We start from the raw sequence: 18,048 nt of genomic DNA on the forward strand, positions 1-18,048 counted from the left end.
TGAATGTGACATAGAGGCAATGAATGAAACCGTAACAATGGCTGGCTTCAGAAGCAGCAGTTGAAGTGGAGAGTAAGGCACAAAGGCAGCCAATAGGTAAGCTCTCCAAAGTGAAAAAGGACATAACCAAGAAACAACAAAGAATGAAAATGCCCAACTCAATATATTAGATAGAATTCTAGGAACTGTCGAAACTAATCAAGAAAGAGAGAATCAGGGTTATTCGAAATTGTAACGCGAGAAAGACTGAGGAAGTAGCGAAAAATTCACGTATCCTGAAAAGAGTGAGAAGCAAGCTTGGCATCGGAAAAACCAAGAACTAGGCACTTAAAGATAAGCAGGGTAATATCATCAGCAATCTCGAAGATATAGTAAAAGCAGCGGGATAACTCTATACTGACCTGTACATTACCTAAAGCAGCCACGATGCTTCCATTCGAAGTAGCAATAAACATGTTACAGAGGTTCCTTCTATAACTAGCGTTGAAGTTAGAAAGGCCTTGAAAGACATGAAACGGAGAAAAGCAGGACAAGTTGGACTGCCAGTCGACTACTCTAAAATGAAGGGGACAGAATGCTTAAAAAACTAGCGGCGTTTTGAAGAAAAGAGTGCTAAAAAACGCGGAATAAAATAACATGTACGACGGACAGACGGACAGCTGCCTTTTACACGAACTGTCTATCTACTTCAACGGTCCCAGATAACTGGAAGAATGCCAACATTATTCTAACCTACAAAAAAAAGAGACGTTAAAGAATTGAAAAGTTATAGGCGAATTAGCTTACTTCCAATATTATACAAAATATTGACAGAGATAATATCCAATAGAATAAGGACAACACTACACTTTAGTCAACCAAGGGAACAGGCAGGTTTCAGGAAGGGATACTCGACAATCATATCCGTGTCATCAATCAAGTTATCCAGATTACGTAGAGTACAATCAGCCTCTGTAAATGGCTTTCATCGATTACGAAAACGCATTCGATTAAGTAGACAGAGCAGCAGTTATGGAGGTTATACGTAATCAAGGATTACAGGTCACTTACGTGAATATCTTGAAAAGTATCTACAAGGGTTCCACAGCTACCTTAAATCTGCGCAAGAGAAGTAGGAAGATACCTATAAAAAAAGGTGTCAGACGAGGAGACGATTTTTCCAACGCTGTTCACTGCGTGCTTGGAAGAAGTATTCAAGCTATTAAACTGGCAAGGCCTAGGAGTAAGGAGCAACGGCGAATATACCAGCAACCTTAGATTTACGGATAACACTGTCCTGTTAAACAACAATGGGGACGAGTTGCAGCAAATGATCGGGGATCTTAACAAACAAGCCATAAGAGTGGGGTTGAAGATTAATATTCTAAAGATAAAGATAATAATCAATAGCCGGGCAAGGGGAACAAAAGTTCAGGATCGCCAGTCAACCCCTACACTCTGTGAAGGAGTACATTTACCTAGGTCAATTGGTTGTCGCCCATTTGGCAGACATTGTCAAATCGTGGTAAGGTTTGTACCAGCGCACCCAAGACCAGGACAACAGAAGGAATAAAACGATGACACGGCGCTGCGTCGTGTCGTCATTTTATTCCTTCTGTTGTTCCGTCTGTTGTCCTTGCCTTGGGTGCGCTATTATAAACCTTACCGTAAATCCCAACCAACTGGCCCAACTTGCCGCTCTGATGCAGTATATTGTCATTATGATTAAAAATAAAGGTGAACAATCAGTGTATACTACCGATGCTGACATAGGGGGCAGAGTTTCGGAGATTGACAAAGAAGCTTGAAAACAAGTTAAGGACTGCGCAAAGAGCGACAAACCGACAAATGCGAGGTGTTATGTTAAGAGACAGGAAGAGAGCGGTGTAGATCAGAGAGAAAACAGGGATCGCCGATATTGTCACGTGGAGTGACGTATGAAGAACACAGTAGCAATACTGTGAAAGACGAAACTAACTTTTATTGGGCGAACTAATTACCAACGGCGAACACAGTCGGTAATCGTCAAAATCTGATCAGCGTGTCAAGAGCATTGGCTTTTATACATCAGTCGTCGAATGTTTCAGAGTAATCACTGGGACTCACGTGCCTTCAAAGTTCTAGATTATTCGCGTCGCACACACATGCAATCAGATTGCACAACGTTCGATCACAGACAGCGGATGGAACCATCGATACCATTCCAGAAACTTCGGATACATGCAGTCGCGTCCTGCGTTGTGCGATAACATTTCATAGGCGTTAAACCGTGGTCGCCTGATAAAGATAGGCAAGTACACGTGTCAATACACCCCTCTTAAAAAGCATCGACCCGATGCGGCTAACAAACGAAAGTAATAAAAATAAAACAAACACCCGTAGCAAAGAAACAACAAAATAAGGAAGTTCGTCAACGTGCGTAAAAGGGTTTAAGATGCACTACGTGGACCACTTCAGATCGTGCGCGGCGGCTCTATGACTGCGAAATGCCGTCTGGCACGACCTTATAGTCCAGTGCACAAATACGTCGGATGAGCTTGTAGGGTCCGAAATAGCGTCGCAATAGGTTCTCACTGAGTCCTCGTCGGCGTATCGGGGTCCAAACACAAACAAGGTGACCGCGCTGGTACTCGGTGAAGCGTCATCGGAGGTTGTAGTGTCGGCTGTCGGTACGCTGCTGGTTCTGGATCCGTAGGCGGGCGAGCTGTCGGGCTTCTTTGTTGCGCTGGACATAGGCAGCGACGTCAAGATTCTCTTCGTCAGTGACGTGCGCCATCATGGCATCGAGCGTCGTTGTCAGGTTTCTTCTGTAAACCAGCATAAACGGCGTGATCTGTGTTGTTTCTTGGACCGCCGTGTCATAAGCGAAGGTTACGTACGGCAAAACGGCATCCCAGATCTTGTGTTCGACGTCGACGTACATTGCTAGCATGTCGGCGAGGGTTTTGTTCAGGCGCTCCGTGAGATCATTCTTCTGCTGGTGGTAGGCAGTTGTCCTCCTGTGGCTTGTCTGGCTGTACTGCAGAATCTCTTGGGTGAGCTCTGCTGTAAAGGCCATTCCTCTGTCGATGATGAGGACTTCTGGGGCACCATGCCGCAGCAGGAAGTTCTCGACGAAAAATTTCGCCACTTCGGCTGCGCTTCCTTTCGGTAGAGCTTCAGTTTCAGCGAAGCGGGTGAGATAGTTCGTCGCCACGACCATCCACTTATTTCCGGATGTTGACGTCGGAAACAGTCCCAACAAATCCATCCCGATCTGCTGAAATGATCGGGAAGGAGGTTCGATCGGCTGTAGTAATCCTGCTGGCCTTGTCGGTGGTGTCTTGCGTCGCTGACAGTTTCGACATGTCTTGACGTAACGGGTGGCGTCGGGGGTCAGACGCGGCCAGTAATACCTTTCCTGTATCCTCGACAGCGTCCGGGAGGATCCAAGGTGCCCAGCGGTTGGATCGTCATGTAGGGCGTGCAGTACTTCTGGACGCGGCACTAATGGAACAACAACAAGGTAGTTGGCGCGGACTGGTGAAATATTCTTCACAAGCAGGCTGTTTTGTAGCGTGAACGAAGACAATCCACACTTAAATGTCCTAGGGACAACGAAGGTGTTCCCTTCCAAATACTTGACGAGGCCTTTTAGCTCCGAGTCCGCTCGTTGTTGCTTATTCACGGGGAGACTTACATTTATGTCGAAGTCTGGCTCGGGAACTACGGTCGTCGGGGTAGATGCGGCCGAATCCAAGAGGACGTACGTATTGCTGGTCTCCAGAATTTCCTTGATGTATGCGATCGTCGTGCCGTTGTTGATGTTCTTGGAGTCCTGGCTAAAGTTTGTCAGCAACACTTTCGCGTTTCCTCCGTGCAGTCTAGCAGTAGACGTTGGTCGCCTTCGGTGACGCCTTCTACGTCAGCGGGTGCTTCAGTGCCGACCGAAATAACAATGCTGGAGCGAGGCGGGATGCTCACTGGCACACTCAAGGTGTGGTGACTACGAGGGCTCTCCGGCGGTATAGCTTGACAGCGTTATTGACTTCGACTTCAGGTCGATGATTGCGCCGTGTTGGTTCAGGAACTCCATGCCGAGATTGATGTCTCTTGAACACTGTTGGAAGATAACGAAAGTGGCAGCGTAGGTCCGGTCGCGAATAGTAATTCTTGCCGTGCAGATTCCAGTCGGCGTTATGAGATGTCCCGGAGCACCTCATAGCTATTGTATTCCCATAGCGCTCCGTGTTTAATTATGGACGCTTTTTTTCCCCCTTTGCTGCTGTTTTTTTCCTGTTTCTATATTCTATTCGCTTCCTTTATCGACATGCCAAATAATTTATATTTTTTTACCCGAGGTATTCACAAGGTCTTTATTGACACTGTCTGCTAACTGTTTTGATCGAATGCCATAGCGCCTGGTCATTGTAACGCTAAATTTAGGAACAAATTCTCGCATTCCTCTAGACAGATAGGAAGCTGCGGCAGGTTTGCCACGTACGCAGGCACAGACTTGCGAAAATATCCGCGAACAGGTCTAACATCAATGTCTGCATTGTTTACAGCCGTCCGAGTACGCAATATGGTGCGCTTGTTTGCATGGGAGAGTAAACCCGATATTGATTCGCTCTAGCGCCCTTTCCATCCTTACCATGCGCACAATAAGCAGCAGCGGGAATAGAAGGCACCCCTCTCTACGTCCCTTGCTGATATCAACTTGTTCCTCCCTCCGAATCCCATCGCATTCAACGCAAACTCTGTATTTTTGGGTAAATCTCTCAGAAATGCTATATACAGTCGTTGAATATGTCTTCTCCTTCCAGAACATCCAGTATATTCCACGGTGCGTGGAAGCGAGTGCCATATGATGGTGGTTCAAAGAACGGAGCGGCGCGCATTCTCCGCTGCCAGTGGTTCACCTATTCGGCATGAGAACAGCAAGGCGGCAGCCCCTACGGCCAGAAAACACGGCATGGTTCGCAGAGAAAAGCTTCGGTTTTAAAACCAGTAGCACCATATAGGATTGAATGGGTTCATTTCTGTGAATACAAAAACTTGTGCACTTTTACCTCCGCCTGCTTGTGGCTGGACGCACCTCCGATACGATGTCTTGTCAGAAAGCTGCTAGGTGCCGAGAATCATTCTCCCAAAGCCCATACCATAATAGTTTCATGCAGTGAATAGTAGAGCGCTAGCGTTTGTAGAAGCTGCAAACGCCGGGTCGCTGAGCCAGTGTGGGAATGCTAGCAGTTACATAGACCCCTACCAAAACTACTTCGTTCTCGCTTGAAATACCTCTGGAAACTCCTAATTCTATACAAAGTACTGTTTCATAAATAGTTGCATGAACACAAATAAGACTGCCCGACGGCAGGATTCAAACACAGAACGTCTTGCACACAAGCCGATGTACAAACCACTACTCCAAGGACGCTTTTTTTTCTTTATTGCCTCACATGTCACAGCGCTCACGAACTCAAAAGAACCGACTAAGAAAATCGTACTACGATGAACCGTCAGCGATTTGCTGACTGCATGTCATCAGTATTTCGGCATGTCTAAGAAAATTTCCCGCCTGGAAGCCGATTCCCGTACATAAGTCCTCACCTTCTGCAGTTCAACAAAGCGGGACAGAGACTCGCTAAAATATTCGCAAAGTGGCCTAACATCAATGTCTGCATTGTGTACAGCCGTACGAGTTCGCAATATGGTGTGCAGGCACAGGAGCACAACGAGATTAAAAGGCACGTGATCGTTGTTGTGAATCATGAGATAACGGATTCTCTGCGGATTTGATGACATCTCTATATTGTGCCAGAGAAGCACCCCTCTCCAACAATCTAAAGACCCGTGTTCAATGGTCTTTGATCTTCTTTGCATAATAAACAAGAGTACCGCAACGTATAAATAAACCCCTGTCTTCTAACAATGTTTTGACGGGTAAGTTTACTGTGTGAAGCTTAAAAAAGGATTTTGGTCCTTGGCGCGATGAGCATTTTAACGCACTTAAAAACATGTTTTCATGGGTCTGGACAATGTTATGCACGGTAGCATAGCAGAGGAAACAAAACATCGACTAGGTCTTTGTACAATTTATTGCGTGACTTCTCGTTGAGATATTGTAAAGAAATACGCACGGAGAGGAAACGGAAAGATGAAACAAATTATTTGAGATTTAGCCGTACTGGCCCTCGCACACGCACAAAATACACCTTTGTCCTTTGTGTTTAGTGACTGGTTTTTTTCCTTCAAATATGTACCAGCTGGCCCTGATTTTAACCCTTCTACACAAAAAATTCCGCTAGCAATTTACCCAGCCTCACTTTGTCAGCTACACCACGGAAAAAGAAAACAAATCGACTGACAGATTGCCTTACACATAGATTCCACCAACCAATTTCACCAACACGCTGTCGTTAAAATATTTCTACAGCTCATTTTTGCCATACAGAGCTCCTGATAGGAATCGCGAACACCCTGTGCGTTTTTGTACATATAACCTACTTCAATGAAAATAATGCAGCAGATACCCCAGGTAGCTTACGAGAAACAACTTGCAAGTCGTGGCCCTTGTGAAAATTCACTTATCCCAGCTTTTTCATTTTTGTGTCTTCTTCCGTAACGCCTCCCGTTAGGATACTTCAACGAAAATACAAGGGACAAAAAAAGTAGGCAACACGAGCGTTGTCACAGCGCTCGTGTCGTGTACTTCTTCGTCCATTGTTCTGGCGCTGAAGTATTGTAGCTGTGAATCCAATATTCTATGTCAATTACAGGGCTTGAGCCTCCAGTTGTTTGTTTTCCAATAAAGTTCGATGTAGCAGTAGTACTGCAGTAAGCATTTTGTTTATTTATTGCCATTTGATGTTCATAAATACCCTGGGAATGGGACCTGATATCCCATTCGTCATGCCAAAACCCAAGGCACTTGTCCCAATTTCCTGCACTACCCATCGCTTGACAAAAGCTTTCCACAGCATTGACAGTATGCATTACACATTCATGATTAAGACGGAACGTTGCAATGCCGTAGCGTATAAATAAAAGCTTCACCTCGTATCGCGTTGTTCTTAATTACACTTAGACAGGAAGGTTGAATTTATATATAAAATAAAAAAAACCGGTGAGAACGGCATCCTTGTCTGACTGAGCACTGCCCTGGTAAATAGTCACCTACTCATTTCTTATCAGCCTTGTCGTACATCCGCTGTAAGACATCCGCAAACCTCCACTATCACATTGACTGCACCCAGATACTCAAGTATAGATAGAAGCGAATCGTGCGGCAAGTGGTCGACTTGCAGCATGGCGGCGGTAAGCTGCATTGCGCCACCGAAATCATGGATCGATGGTGCTATGTGCATATTTGCCATAATTGTGCTTAATCTTAATCCGCACGTTTATGAGGACCAACTACATATGTGAGCACTGTTGATAACCGGTTAGCCAATACTTTCAGTATTTTACAGTCTATGCTTGTTCAACTAATCGGTCTGTACGATGAAACATTGCATTGAAAACCAAAACCGTGTACGCTGCTAACGAGTACTTTCTACGTCATAAATTGCGGGGTATCTGAATAAAGAACCGAGAGCAATTTACGAGCGTGTTTGATTGCAATGAACGCCACAACCTTCTTATCGGCGATTGTTGTGGTGATTGAACGCCTGCCAGCGTCAGAATTTCGGCTAACTTCAATCTGTCCAACATTGATTGGACGACTATGTGTCATGATCACGGCTACGCTCCAAGTATGGTGTACTATACTCTACTGTAATATACTAGAGTCCAATCACGTTCTAAATTATTTCTCGCCCTTCTTTTTCTATTTATCTCTCTCTACTGCACGGCGCACTCCCATTGACAGCGTAACACGTATTGCATTGGACGGTGTACTGAACCCTCGTGCGATAAATGGCCACACTAAGGCAGGGCGTTTTACGTAAATGCATTTATGCTCTCTGGCTGGAAGCATAGCTGCCTCGAGAGGAAATGCTTCTGTTTGAAATTGTAGCTCTTATCGCTCCGTGCAGTGGCCTTTCGCAGTTGTACGGGAGGCTGTTTACTGTTTGCAAAGGCAAAACATTTTTGAGGTGTGGTTCGTTTCGGGACACAATCTGCCTCTACCGCCATTCCTCTATATCCGTAGTTGGGGACCTCAGCTATATCGTCATGCGTGGACTACCACAGCCGTTTCGCAATTTGTAATTATTTTTTTACATGAACGTGCTTAAAAACGACATATCTTTGTTCGACAGCTTTTTGCATGTACGAAGAAAGCATGTCAATAAAGCGTACCGTTCCTAAGAAATACTGAATCCTATCCTACATTCCAGAAAACACTCCGTTCCTGGATTCTTGCCGAAGATCTTCAAGCCTCTGCTGCAACGCTTTGTCAAGTACTGTAAGATGCACTTATTTTCTTGTCTTTGTGGTGGTTGGTTGCTTCAGAAACGCGCATTTGTTATCGTTAAAAATATATAAGTTAAGCTGAAGGCTGTCAGCTATTGTGTCTAACATAAGCAGGGTATGCGCTCTACTGCAGTTCATCAAGACGGGACGTGTTGAAGGGCTATTTTCTGCTGTTCAAGTTTTACTGTGGCCACACATTGAGATTCCGCTGCATCGTTGGCTCATTAGTAGCTGATGCCTTGATGCAATGTAATGCTTAGCCTGCTCCTGAGAAATCGCGAGTGAGAAAGAATGCCACGTGCAGACTACGTGACTTGCAAAAAACTGACCAACCTATCATAACCACAGCAGCAGCTCGCTGCCTTCATCGAAAAAGGCTGGACGGCGACAGACTAAGTCTGGCAAAGAACCACTATAAGTTTGTGCCCGAATCCGCAGTATTCGGCCCCAAGTGCACTTTCCCATTGGTCAGACACCTTCTTTAATAGCATATCCAACATCACAATTGGCTGGCGTGTGATCTTAAAAACAGGTATAGCACAAGAGCTATTTGTAAATTTGTCCCGACTTCCTAAACACAGAAAGCACCTTAAAAGTTGAAAAATCTACCTGCTATTTGACTCGTTGCGAGGGAAACCTTTTGTTGCTAATAGCGGTTGCATGGCTTTTGCGGGCGCAGAACTAGCAGCAGGCTGTCTACCTAACAACCATAAGCTTTTGAAGACAGCAAACCGCAACGCTAGGCACCACGTTAGTAAACCAATATACGCGCTCTGCTTACCAAAACTTCATAGAAAACAGACCACTCCTGCAATTAAATACCTGGGGCATTTAGATCTTCCGGCGGCATAAACAAGTGGAACTTTGCCCACTATTTGCTTCATAATAAAATGCGGCGAAAGCTCTGCACCTCGATATCTCGCTAGAGGTGTGCCTCAAGTATCCCTGATCTCAGTCGCACTCATCAATCCGACTCTACCCGAATTGTACGACTCACATCTATTACGGCAGGACGCAGATGAAATGAAACCGCTTCAAAGACGAGCAGAAAGGAATCAAGTTGAAAAATAAACATGATGATGGTGACGATCTATTTGCATTCCCTTGGAAACTACGCGGTTACAGATAGTCGCTTAACGTACATCAGCTAGTCAAGCATAATATACACTCTCCTCGTTCTAGCATTTCGCTTTGCTTGCTTTAATTTTGTTTCTCTTCGTTAAAACTTCAAAACTTCAAAAGAGGCATGCCCAACTCATATCAGCGGGCACTGCCTCATTCGTGGGTTTATTATGGGCCCCACAGCCAACCGGATCACGAATCCTTGGTTGACTTCTAACTCTGACAAGACGTCACCCTTTTCCAGATTCGTTGCGCCACCCAATATTTACGATAACATGAAAGGACTCTGTCGCATAATTGCAGCACATTACGCTTCTGCTACATTCTAAGGTTATCTTGGTGGGCGCTTGCGTTTGTCTTTCGTTCGTATATACACGCAGGTATTGCTGTGCTTCGCTCTGGCTATGACTTCCTGTTGAACTGATATCACGTCGTTATCTCTTCGTTCATTACGGATCGTAATCTTCTATTTCTTGAGCTAAACTTACGGCCTCAATTTTTATATATAGATACACACACACACACACACACACACACACACACACACACATATATATATATATTTATTTATATATATATATATAAATATATATATATATATATATATATATATATATATATATATATATATATATATATATATATATATATATATATATATATATATATATAATATAGTCATATGACCCCGCACCCTAGCGCTGCTTGAATGCGATTGTTGGTCTGTATGTCTCAAGCTTATCACAAGTGGTGATGTCGAATTAAATCCGGGTCCTGGTTTGACTACAGATGAAAACAATGAACAGATTTTGCAAATGTTGAAATACCAGAGCAAGACATTAAGTGACATTAAACGTGATCAGAGAGCAGTTCAAAAAGAAATGAAAGAAAATGGTACCGCCATGACACTTATTGAAGACCGCTTAACTAAACTTGAGTCTTCTTTTTCTAAACTTGATGACACACAGCGGACGATGTCTCGTCTGAATGAAACAGTCACAGTGCTATCTAGAAAAGTTGACGATATGGAAAATTGCCAGTGCCGCAATAACCCTATCATCTTCGGTTTGCCTAAACAAGACGATGAAACACACGCAGATTTATCGAAACTGATGCAGGACAAAATATTTTCTGTGATTGGTACCTCTCCCCGGAGCATAGAGTGCATTCACCGTCTTGGAAAAAAGCAATCAAAAGCAGAAGTTATTTTCCGGCTGTACGACTTCACGGAAAAACAGGAAATTATGCGCAACTGTCCCAAGTTGAAAGGCATGAACGTTTCAATAAGCGATGACTTCTAAAGGAGTGTGGTGCACAGGAGAAGGTGCCTATGGGAAAGCGCTAAAAATGAGAAATCGAGTGGGAAGTGAGTGCGCCTAGTTTATGACATGCTTTATGTGGACGGCCAGGCGTATCACTGAGATGACGATACTTCCACTCGTAGGCCCTGTCGGGATCCGCGTCGTCATGACGAAAGTAGCAACATAGGCGGCAGAGAAAAGTCGTACGAGAGGGGAAGCAGCTCTGACAGCAGTCACGAGTGTCCCTGACAGACTAGCAGTTTTAAACCTCAATGCTCCGTGCATATGCAACAAATCTTCACTTTTGGAAGCTGTCCTCTTGGAACATGAACCGGATATTGTAATTGTAACTGAAACTTGGTTAAATAAATCAATTGAAAGTGCTGATTTCCGTCCTCCGAACTATACGGCTTGTCGCAAAGACAGAGGATCCAGAGGAGGCGGTGTTGCTATTGTTTATAAAAATTCAATGGTCTTTGTTGAAATTTCATCCCCTCAAGAACTGGAGTGTACTGTGGGTACTACAGATCAGTGGTATGTATTTTGTAATTGCTGCAGTATATCGCCCCCCTGGCACCTCCGAAGAATACATGCTATTGCTGAATGATTTCGTACGTGAAAAGTTTGGCAACAGCACCTGTAAGATGATAATGGCTGGAGATTTTAATTAGACAAATATTGACTGGGTATATTATGGGAAGGTCAAAATGATCAGGCCGTGTCTCGGGTTCTTCTGAATCTGACTTTTTCCGTTGACTTAACCCAAATAGTAACTATGCCCACACGAACCCACGAATCGGGAGAATCACTACTTGATTTGGTGTTCCTAAGCAGGTCTGTCACACAATCCAAGTACTGGTGTGAAGATTTAGACGGGATTTCTGACCACGAAATGGTGATCACGTATGTCTCTACCACATATACCCGAGCAGAAAAGAATAAAACGTTGCTAGTCTCCGATTTCTCTAAAGCAGATGATGTTGCAGCATTGGACCATTTAGAGGAAGGTTATGATGATTTCAGCCATTTCATTTCGCTGAATACTACGTCAGTAAATGATGCTTGGGAGAAGTTTAAAAGTGTGGTATTCAAATCAATAGCGCTATTTGTTTCCAAGCGCCCCAAGAAAGTTACCAGAAAAAACCCATGGATTACACGGAAAATAATTCATAATAAGCGTCTCCTGAAACGAATGAGGTCTACAAATTTTTGTACAAGAACACGTCATTGAATTCATTCCGCTTCACAGGAACCTAAAATAAAAATTAATAAAGCGAGACATTATTACATGAATACAACACTTACCAATTTTAATAAATCCTCTCTGGGACAGTTTTGGTGGTACTTTTCCGGGCCCAAATCCGGCATTCAATTTCTGACAAGTGAATATAAGACTATCACGAACAGCTCTGAAATGGTTTGCCTCTTTAATGAATATTTTGAATCGGTCTTCACACGGCATGATGGTTCTACACCCTAAACAGTACATTCAATTAGGCACTGTATATCTGAACCAACTATTAGACAAGGCGGAATTTTGAACCTGCTCCTTAAACTAGATGAGAAAAAATGTCCTGGCCCCGATCAAATTCCTAACGCTTTTTTAAGAGGATACGCCGAGTGGTGCTCATGCTTCCTTTCGGATGTGTATAATAAGTCTCTAGAATCTGGCAACGTTCCGAGAGACTGGAGGCGGGATAAGGTAGTACCGATTCACAAACAGGGTTCCAAATATGACGTCACTAATTACCGACCAATCTCTCGGACAAGTACATCTTGCAAAACGCTAGAGCACACCCTAACTGCCCACCTAACTAAATTTGTCGAAGGAGTAAAAACACGACATTTTGGGTAAAAACCAGCATGGCTTTCGTCGAGGCTACTCCACAAGTCACTATTCTCACTGAAGTTACGCATGAAATCGGTTAATGTATTGATGGAAGGGGTCAAATAGATATGTTCTTTTACCTATTTCCGCAAAGCATTCGACAGAATATCCCATAGAAAGCTGCTTATGAAGCTGTCTCATTTCTTATGTAATACCCAGCTATTAAAATGGATTGAGGCATACTTGTCAGAAAGGCAACAATTTGTTTCATTAAATTCTGTTTGCAGTACAAATAAACCAGCTCGATTGGATGTGCCGCAACGATCTGTTATGGCCCTTCACTTTTTTCCATTTATATTAGTGATATGGGAGCAGGTTTTTTGCCGCAAATAATCATCAAGCATTTTGCAGATGCCACCATTATATATACAGATGACACCATTATATATTATATATGCATTATATATGGCAAATGGAATTGAATGCATCAAAAACTGTTTGTATACGTATGACGCGTAAAAAATATCCTTTAATTTTTCCCTACAGCATTAGCGGAGCCGAATTAGCTGAGGTTCAGGAATTTAAATACCTGGGAGTTCATCTCACACATTATTTTAACTGGTCGGTACATGTCGACATCATCTGTTATAATGTCACGTGGTAGTGACGTTAAGAAGACAGTGGCAATACTGTGAAAGGCCAAACTAAATTTTATTGGGCGAACCTGTGCCCACAAAACAGGCTACACTTATAGCACAACGAAAGCGGCGAACACAGTCGGCGATCGTCGAAAATCTGGTCAGCGGGTGAAGCGCGTCGGCTTTTATAGATCAGTCGTCGAATGTTCCAGATTAACCGATGGCACCCGCGTGTCTTCCACAAAGTTCTACACTATTCGCGTCGCGCATACATGCAATCAGATTACACAAGTTGCGGTGAAAGACTGGACGGAACCATCGATAACATTCCAGAAACTTCTTTTACATGCAGGCGCGTCCAGCGGTGCGCGATAGCAGTTGTTAGGTGGCCAAACGTGGTCGCCCGATAAAGATAAGTACACGTGTCAATAAGGCCATGTGCACACTTTGGTCACTACGACGAAAACTTCACGACGCCACCCCAGAGGTAAAAGCAATGGCCTATAACATGACTGTACTTCCTGTACTGACTTATGCAAGCCACGTTTGGGAGCCGTACACTCAACAAAACGCACTAAAATGTGAGGGCGTACAAGACAGGGCCTTGAGCTTTATTTTTAACACATACACTAGAACCCAGTCCGTCACCGAACTTAAAAATAGAGTTGGCCTCATGACTGTCAAGCGAAAAATGCAGCTTAACAGGCTGACGTTCTTTTTTCACGTATTAAACGGAGACTATAAAGTAGACTTAGAAAAAGACATCACATTATAGAGCCTGCCAACCCCAGAACAAAGCAACCAAAACATATGAAACCACTTAATTATAGAACAGCATCCTTCAAAAATTCGTTCCTGGTTCGAAGCATAGACGATTGGAACACTTGCCACATGATATAGTAGAATGTACTGACTTACAATCTTTTGTAAAGGCTGTTACCAATTATTTGTAAACGGTTGAGAATACGTTTTATTGTTAGCTGTTTGTCGGTTGCAGTTGTCATCCAAATAATTCTGGAATAGCTTCTTTGTTCGTGTTGTAAAGCATTGCGAATTCAGCTCCAGCCCCTTCCTGTTGGTGTAGATGGGAGCTCCAGTGATGACCAAGATGTACTTGTCACAGACTTTGTTGGGGCAGAACAGTGACACATGAGATACAGCAGAGATTATGCAAACTAATGTAGTGTTTTCTTTTATGTTCGAAACAATTACACTGAACTGTAAAGAGGAAGAAACGTTCATATCATCTGCCAGAAGGAAATGACATGTATCTCAAGACTAGCAAGCCAATACAGCATATATCAAGCGTATTCATTTCTGAACCAGGTGTTTACGTTGTAGTAGCAGCCAAAGTCCACACCATGACCTTGTTGTGGCAGGCAGCAGCTTCTGTGTAGTGCATGGAGTGTGTTGCTTTATACTGATGCCGTCCTCATTACTGCATGTCGGGAATAGAAATTTTGACCGCATCAGAAATTGAATAAGCACAATTTTGCATTATAAAATACGAAATGGTGTGACATATACATTCTAATGGTTCGTGACTACAGAACACATGCAAATGTGCACGGTTTGTTCTAGGGTGCTTACGCAGTATGGTAAATAAATATTGTTACTCTCCGTAAAATTTGTCTGCCTAACTACAATGCATGTCAACAGCTTAAGAATTATTAAGATCACAGATTAGAGCATTTGTGCGCTGCTTTAAACACTAGAAGAGATCACACTGCTGGTTTCAGATACGAACAGATGAAAGACATGAAGCTTTTAGAAATGATGCATTCTTTTTCTGCATGAACGTGGTGCACCGTTTCACTGCTGCAAAAATAAATGCCCTGAGATAAACCAAACTGAACAGCAAGTACATTATGAACAAACAGGTACAAAATATGGGTGAATTATCATGCGTGCAACTGTTTAAAACATTAAATTCTGTATTTTAGTTTCAGTTTATCAAATGGTTATTCGGCTCTGTGGACGAAAGAAGTTGCTGGCGGATTCGAAAAAATATATATTGATAAGGCTACTCTGTCACCCATGGCTACGCCTACAACGAGATCAAAAATGTGACACGCGTTCCAATATCGCTTTCTCTTACGTGAGTGTGTATAACGATGGCCTCGCAACTGAAAGTTTATTTCGGAAACAGCAACGGAGGGTCCTGACTGCCCATATGTAATGCAGCAGCTAGTTCGTTAATTTGCATCCGCCTATAAGTTACCGAGATGAATGTATTACATAGTGATTGAAGCAGCGATGTTAAACAATTCACCGGTATTTCTGCGCCAGTCGCAGCAAGATTCGGCTCCCCATTTCGATGCAGACGTGTTCCACATGGCTCACGACTGAAACCTAGCTTTCGGGCTTACACCCGAAGTAAAAAAATGCGAGATATCGAAGCGCAATAAACTCTGGTTAGCACAAAATAACCAACCGATGCATGAACCAAATAATCCGTACCTGCGGTGCACGTGAACATACCGGTAAAAATTTTAAATCCAGCGCAGAGGTCATGTGGGAGGTCAATGATTCTGAACGCTATTTCGCGTTTAAATTGGCAAAAACGCAGCAAAGTTGGTAATAAATAGTTCAATGTAAATTAGGAATGATAATTTTGTACTCTGTGTCATGTAATAAAAACACTTCGTTTACTGTTAAAGCAATTTTGGAGGTTAAAATTGCGCTTACTACGGCACCTCTAGCGGGAGAGAATACGCTCAGTGGGGAATCTTTTTAATTGGTGTACTATACCTGTTTCTTTAGCAGTGCCGTGCGGTTGATTTTTTCGCCCTCTGTGGCCATTTGTTGAACTTGAGAGTGTTCGGGGCCAGCTCGCTCGACTAGGCGAGCGCGGTGCTCCTCTTAGCCAGGCGCACGGCGAAACACGTGGTCAGGCGGCGAGCCAGCTGCGGAGAGCGCATGCGCCAAGGCGGTGGCACTGGAGCTCGGCGCGGCGAGTCACGTGATGCATTGCTAAGGCTACGGTCCACCTGCGGTCAAATGGTCAAACTGCTGACGATGGCGAAACTTGGCTCGACGCGCTTACAAACACTTTTGCTTTAAAAACTTCGAGCCATATTTAAGTGCGAATAAAAAAAGCCACTGCAAGAAATCTCTCTAGCTTCCACAGTGTCGACTGCTTTGTATGCAACTCCTCCGACAGCCTTGTCACACAGCGGCTTCGGGCTGCGACGCAGGGGGCGTCCCGTGCTTAGAAAAAGTTACCTTTGCCGAACTATGCTCTGTTTGATAAGTAACGCTTAGGACAACCAAGGCTGCGAGGTATGAAATCGGAGGTGCTTGCGCAAGGTGCAAGCACAGTACTACGCCACGTTTCCATAGTGTTGTGCAACGAGTGCCACTGCGGACCCTTCGGACGCAACCAGCATCGGTAGCAGGAGGAAAAAACGTAGAAGAAAATATTTTGATTTCTTCGCCATCGTCGATGACCGAGGCGGCGGTAGATTCAAGAGAGCAACCGGAGAGGGAACGCGGGCCGCTGTCGGAACTGATGCCTGTCCGTGAGTCTTATTTTTCTCTCTGAGCTGAGTGCATTCTCGAGTGGGAGAGCGATGTCGATCACGCAATGGTTGCTGCTGAGGATTTAGTTGATTGTGCACCGCTGGCTGCGTGCTCCGATCCCTTTGACCATAGCGCGGTCCGGGAAAGTGTCGAACGTGGCACCGTTGCCAACTCACGTCGGTTGTGTGGGATCTACTAGGAGGGTGTAGCGCAGCTTGCATATGAGGTGCCACAGCTCGTTCCCTTTTGGATGCCTCTAGGGTAACCCTAGGGGACATGGTGGCCATTGAAATCTTTACATATAAGCTGCTAAATTGTTGGGTAGTTTAATTTGGTGAAAAGCTAATGGCAGGTGTGGTGGTGCAAGCGCGGTAATGTGCGTAGTTTAAGGATCAGTCGCGTGGTATTTTGCGGGATATTTTGAGTGTCGGACTGAAGATTTGCGTGTTGAGCAAGTGCGTTCAGGTCGTGAGGCGCTTGAACACGAGCGCCCAAACTGTATGGGTGGTCATTGTGTTTCTTAGAGGAGCAATAGGTCCCGTGCGTCGTGCGACATGGATAACGAACTGCTGCAGGAAACTCCGCTTACACCTCAATCCTCTGCAGTTCGTAACTTCATCTCAGTTACCCGTCACCATCATCACTTTTTGGGTGAAGGGGTAGGTATGTAGGGTAGAGTTTGTCTGCTGCATGTTGTTGAAGGTGCGGGAAAATGTTGTGGCTGCAACTGTTGGAACATCTACTGAATTTGATGATGAAGCTCCATCTTGATGTCTAGGAGTGTTTGTTCGAACAACGTGAGCGGATGGTGGTGACGGCTTCCGTAATCCTGCTCAGTATTTCTTGTAACCGTAATGAAATCGTAACTAGGCTTGCTTCAGAGGCAGAAATTGAAGTGGGCGGTAAGACACTAAAGCAACCAATAGGCAAGCTCTCCAAAGTAGCAAAAGACCTAATAAAGAAAAGACAAAGAATGAGCGTGTCAAACTGAAGAGATAATATGGAATTCATGGAACTATCAAAACTGATAACAAGGCGAAAATAAGGGGTATTCAGAATTATAACGTCAGAAAGACTGAGGAAGTCGTAAAAACGGATGCAGCATAAAATGAGTGAGAAAGAAACTTGGCATAGGACGAACCATGGTGTATGCTCTCAAAGATAAGTAGGGTAATTTCATCAGCGATATTGAAGGTATAGTAAAAGCAGCCGTAGAATTCTATACTGACCTGTATAGCACCCAGAGAAACCAAAATACCTCCAT

At 44.1% G+C, this 18,048-nt stretch overlaps 1 protein-coding gene across 1 annotated transcript in view; it reads left to right on the forward strand.

Moving 5' to 3' along the window:
* LOC126524719 (uncharacterized) overlaps positions 1-18,048 on the forward strand; it is a 451,239-nt gene that overhangs the window by 362,350 nt on the left and 70,841 nt on the right. The window contains exon 17 of the mRNA XM_055067253.2: positions 8,298-8,365. Within this exon, the coding sequence (XP_054923228.2) occupies positions 8,298-8,365 (68 nt within the window). The remainder of the gene's footprint in view (positions 1-8,297; positions 8,366-18,048) is intronic.

The sequence above is a fragment of the Dermacentor andersoni genome, chromosome 3, assembly GCF_023375885.2.
Source record: "Dermacentor andersoni chromosome 3, qqDerAnde1_hic_scaffold, whole genome shotgun sequence".
NCBI classification, from domain to species: Eukaryota; Metazoa; Arthropoda; class Arachnida; order Ixodida; family Ixodidae; genus Dermacentor; species Dermacentor andersoni.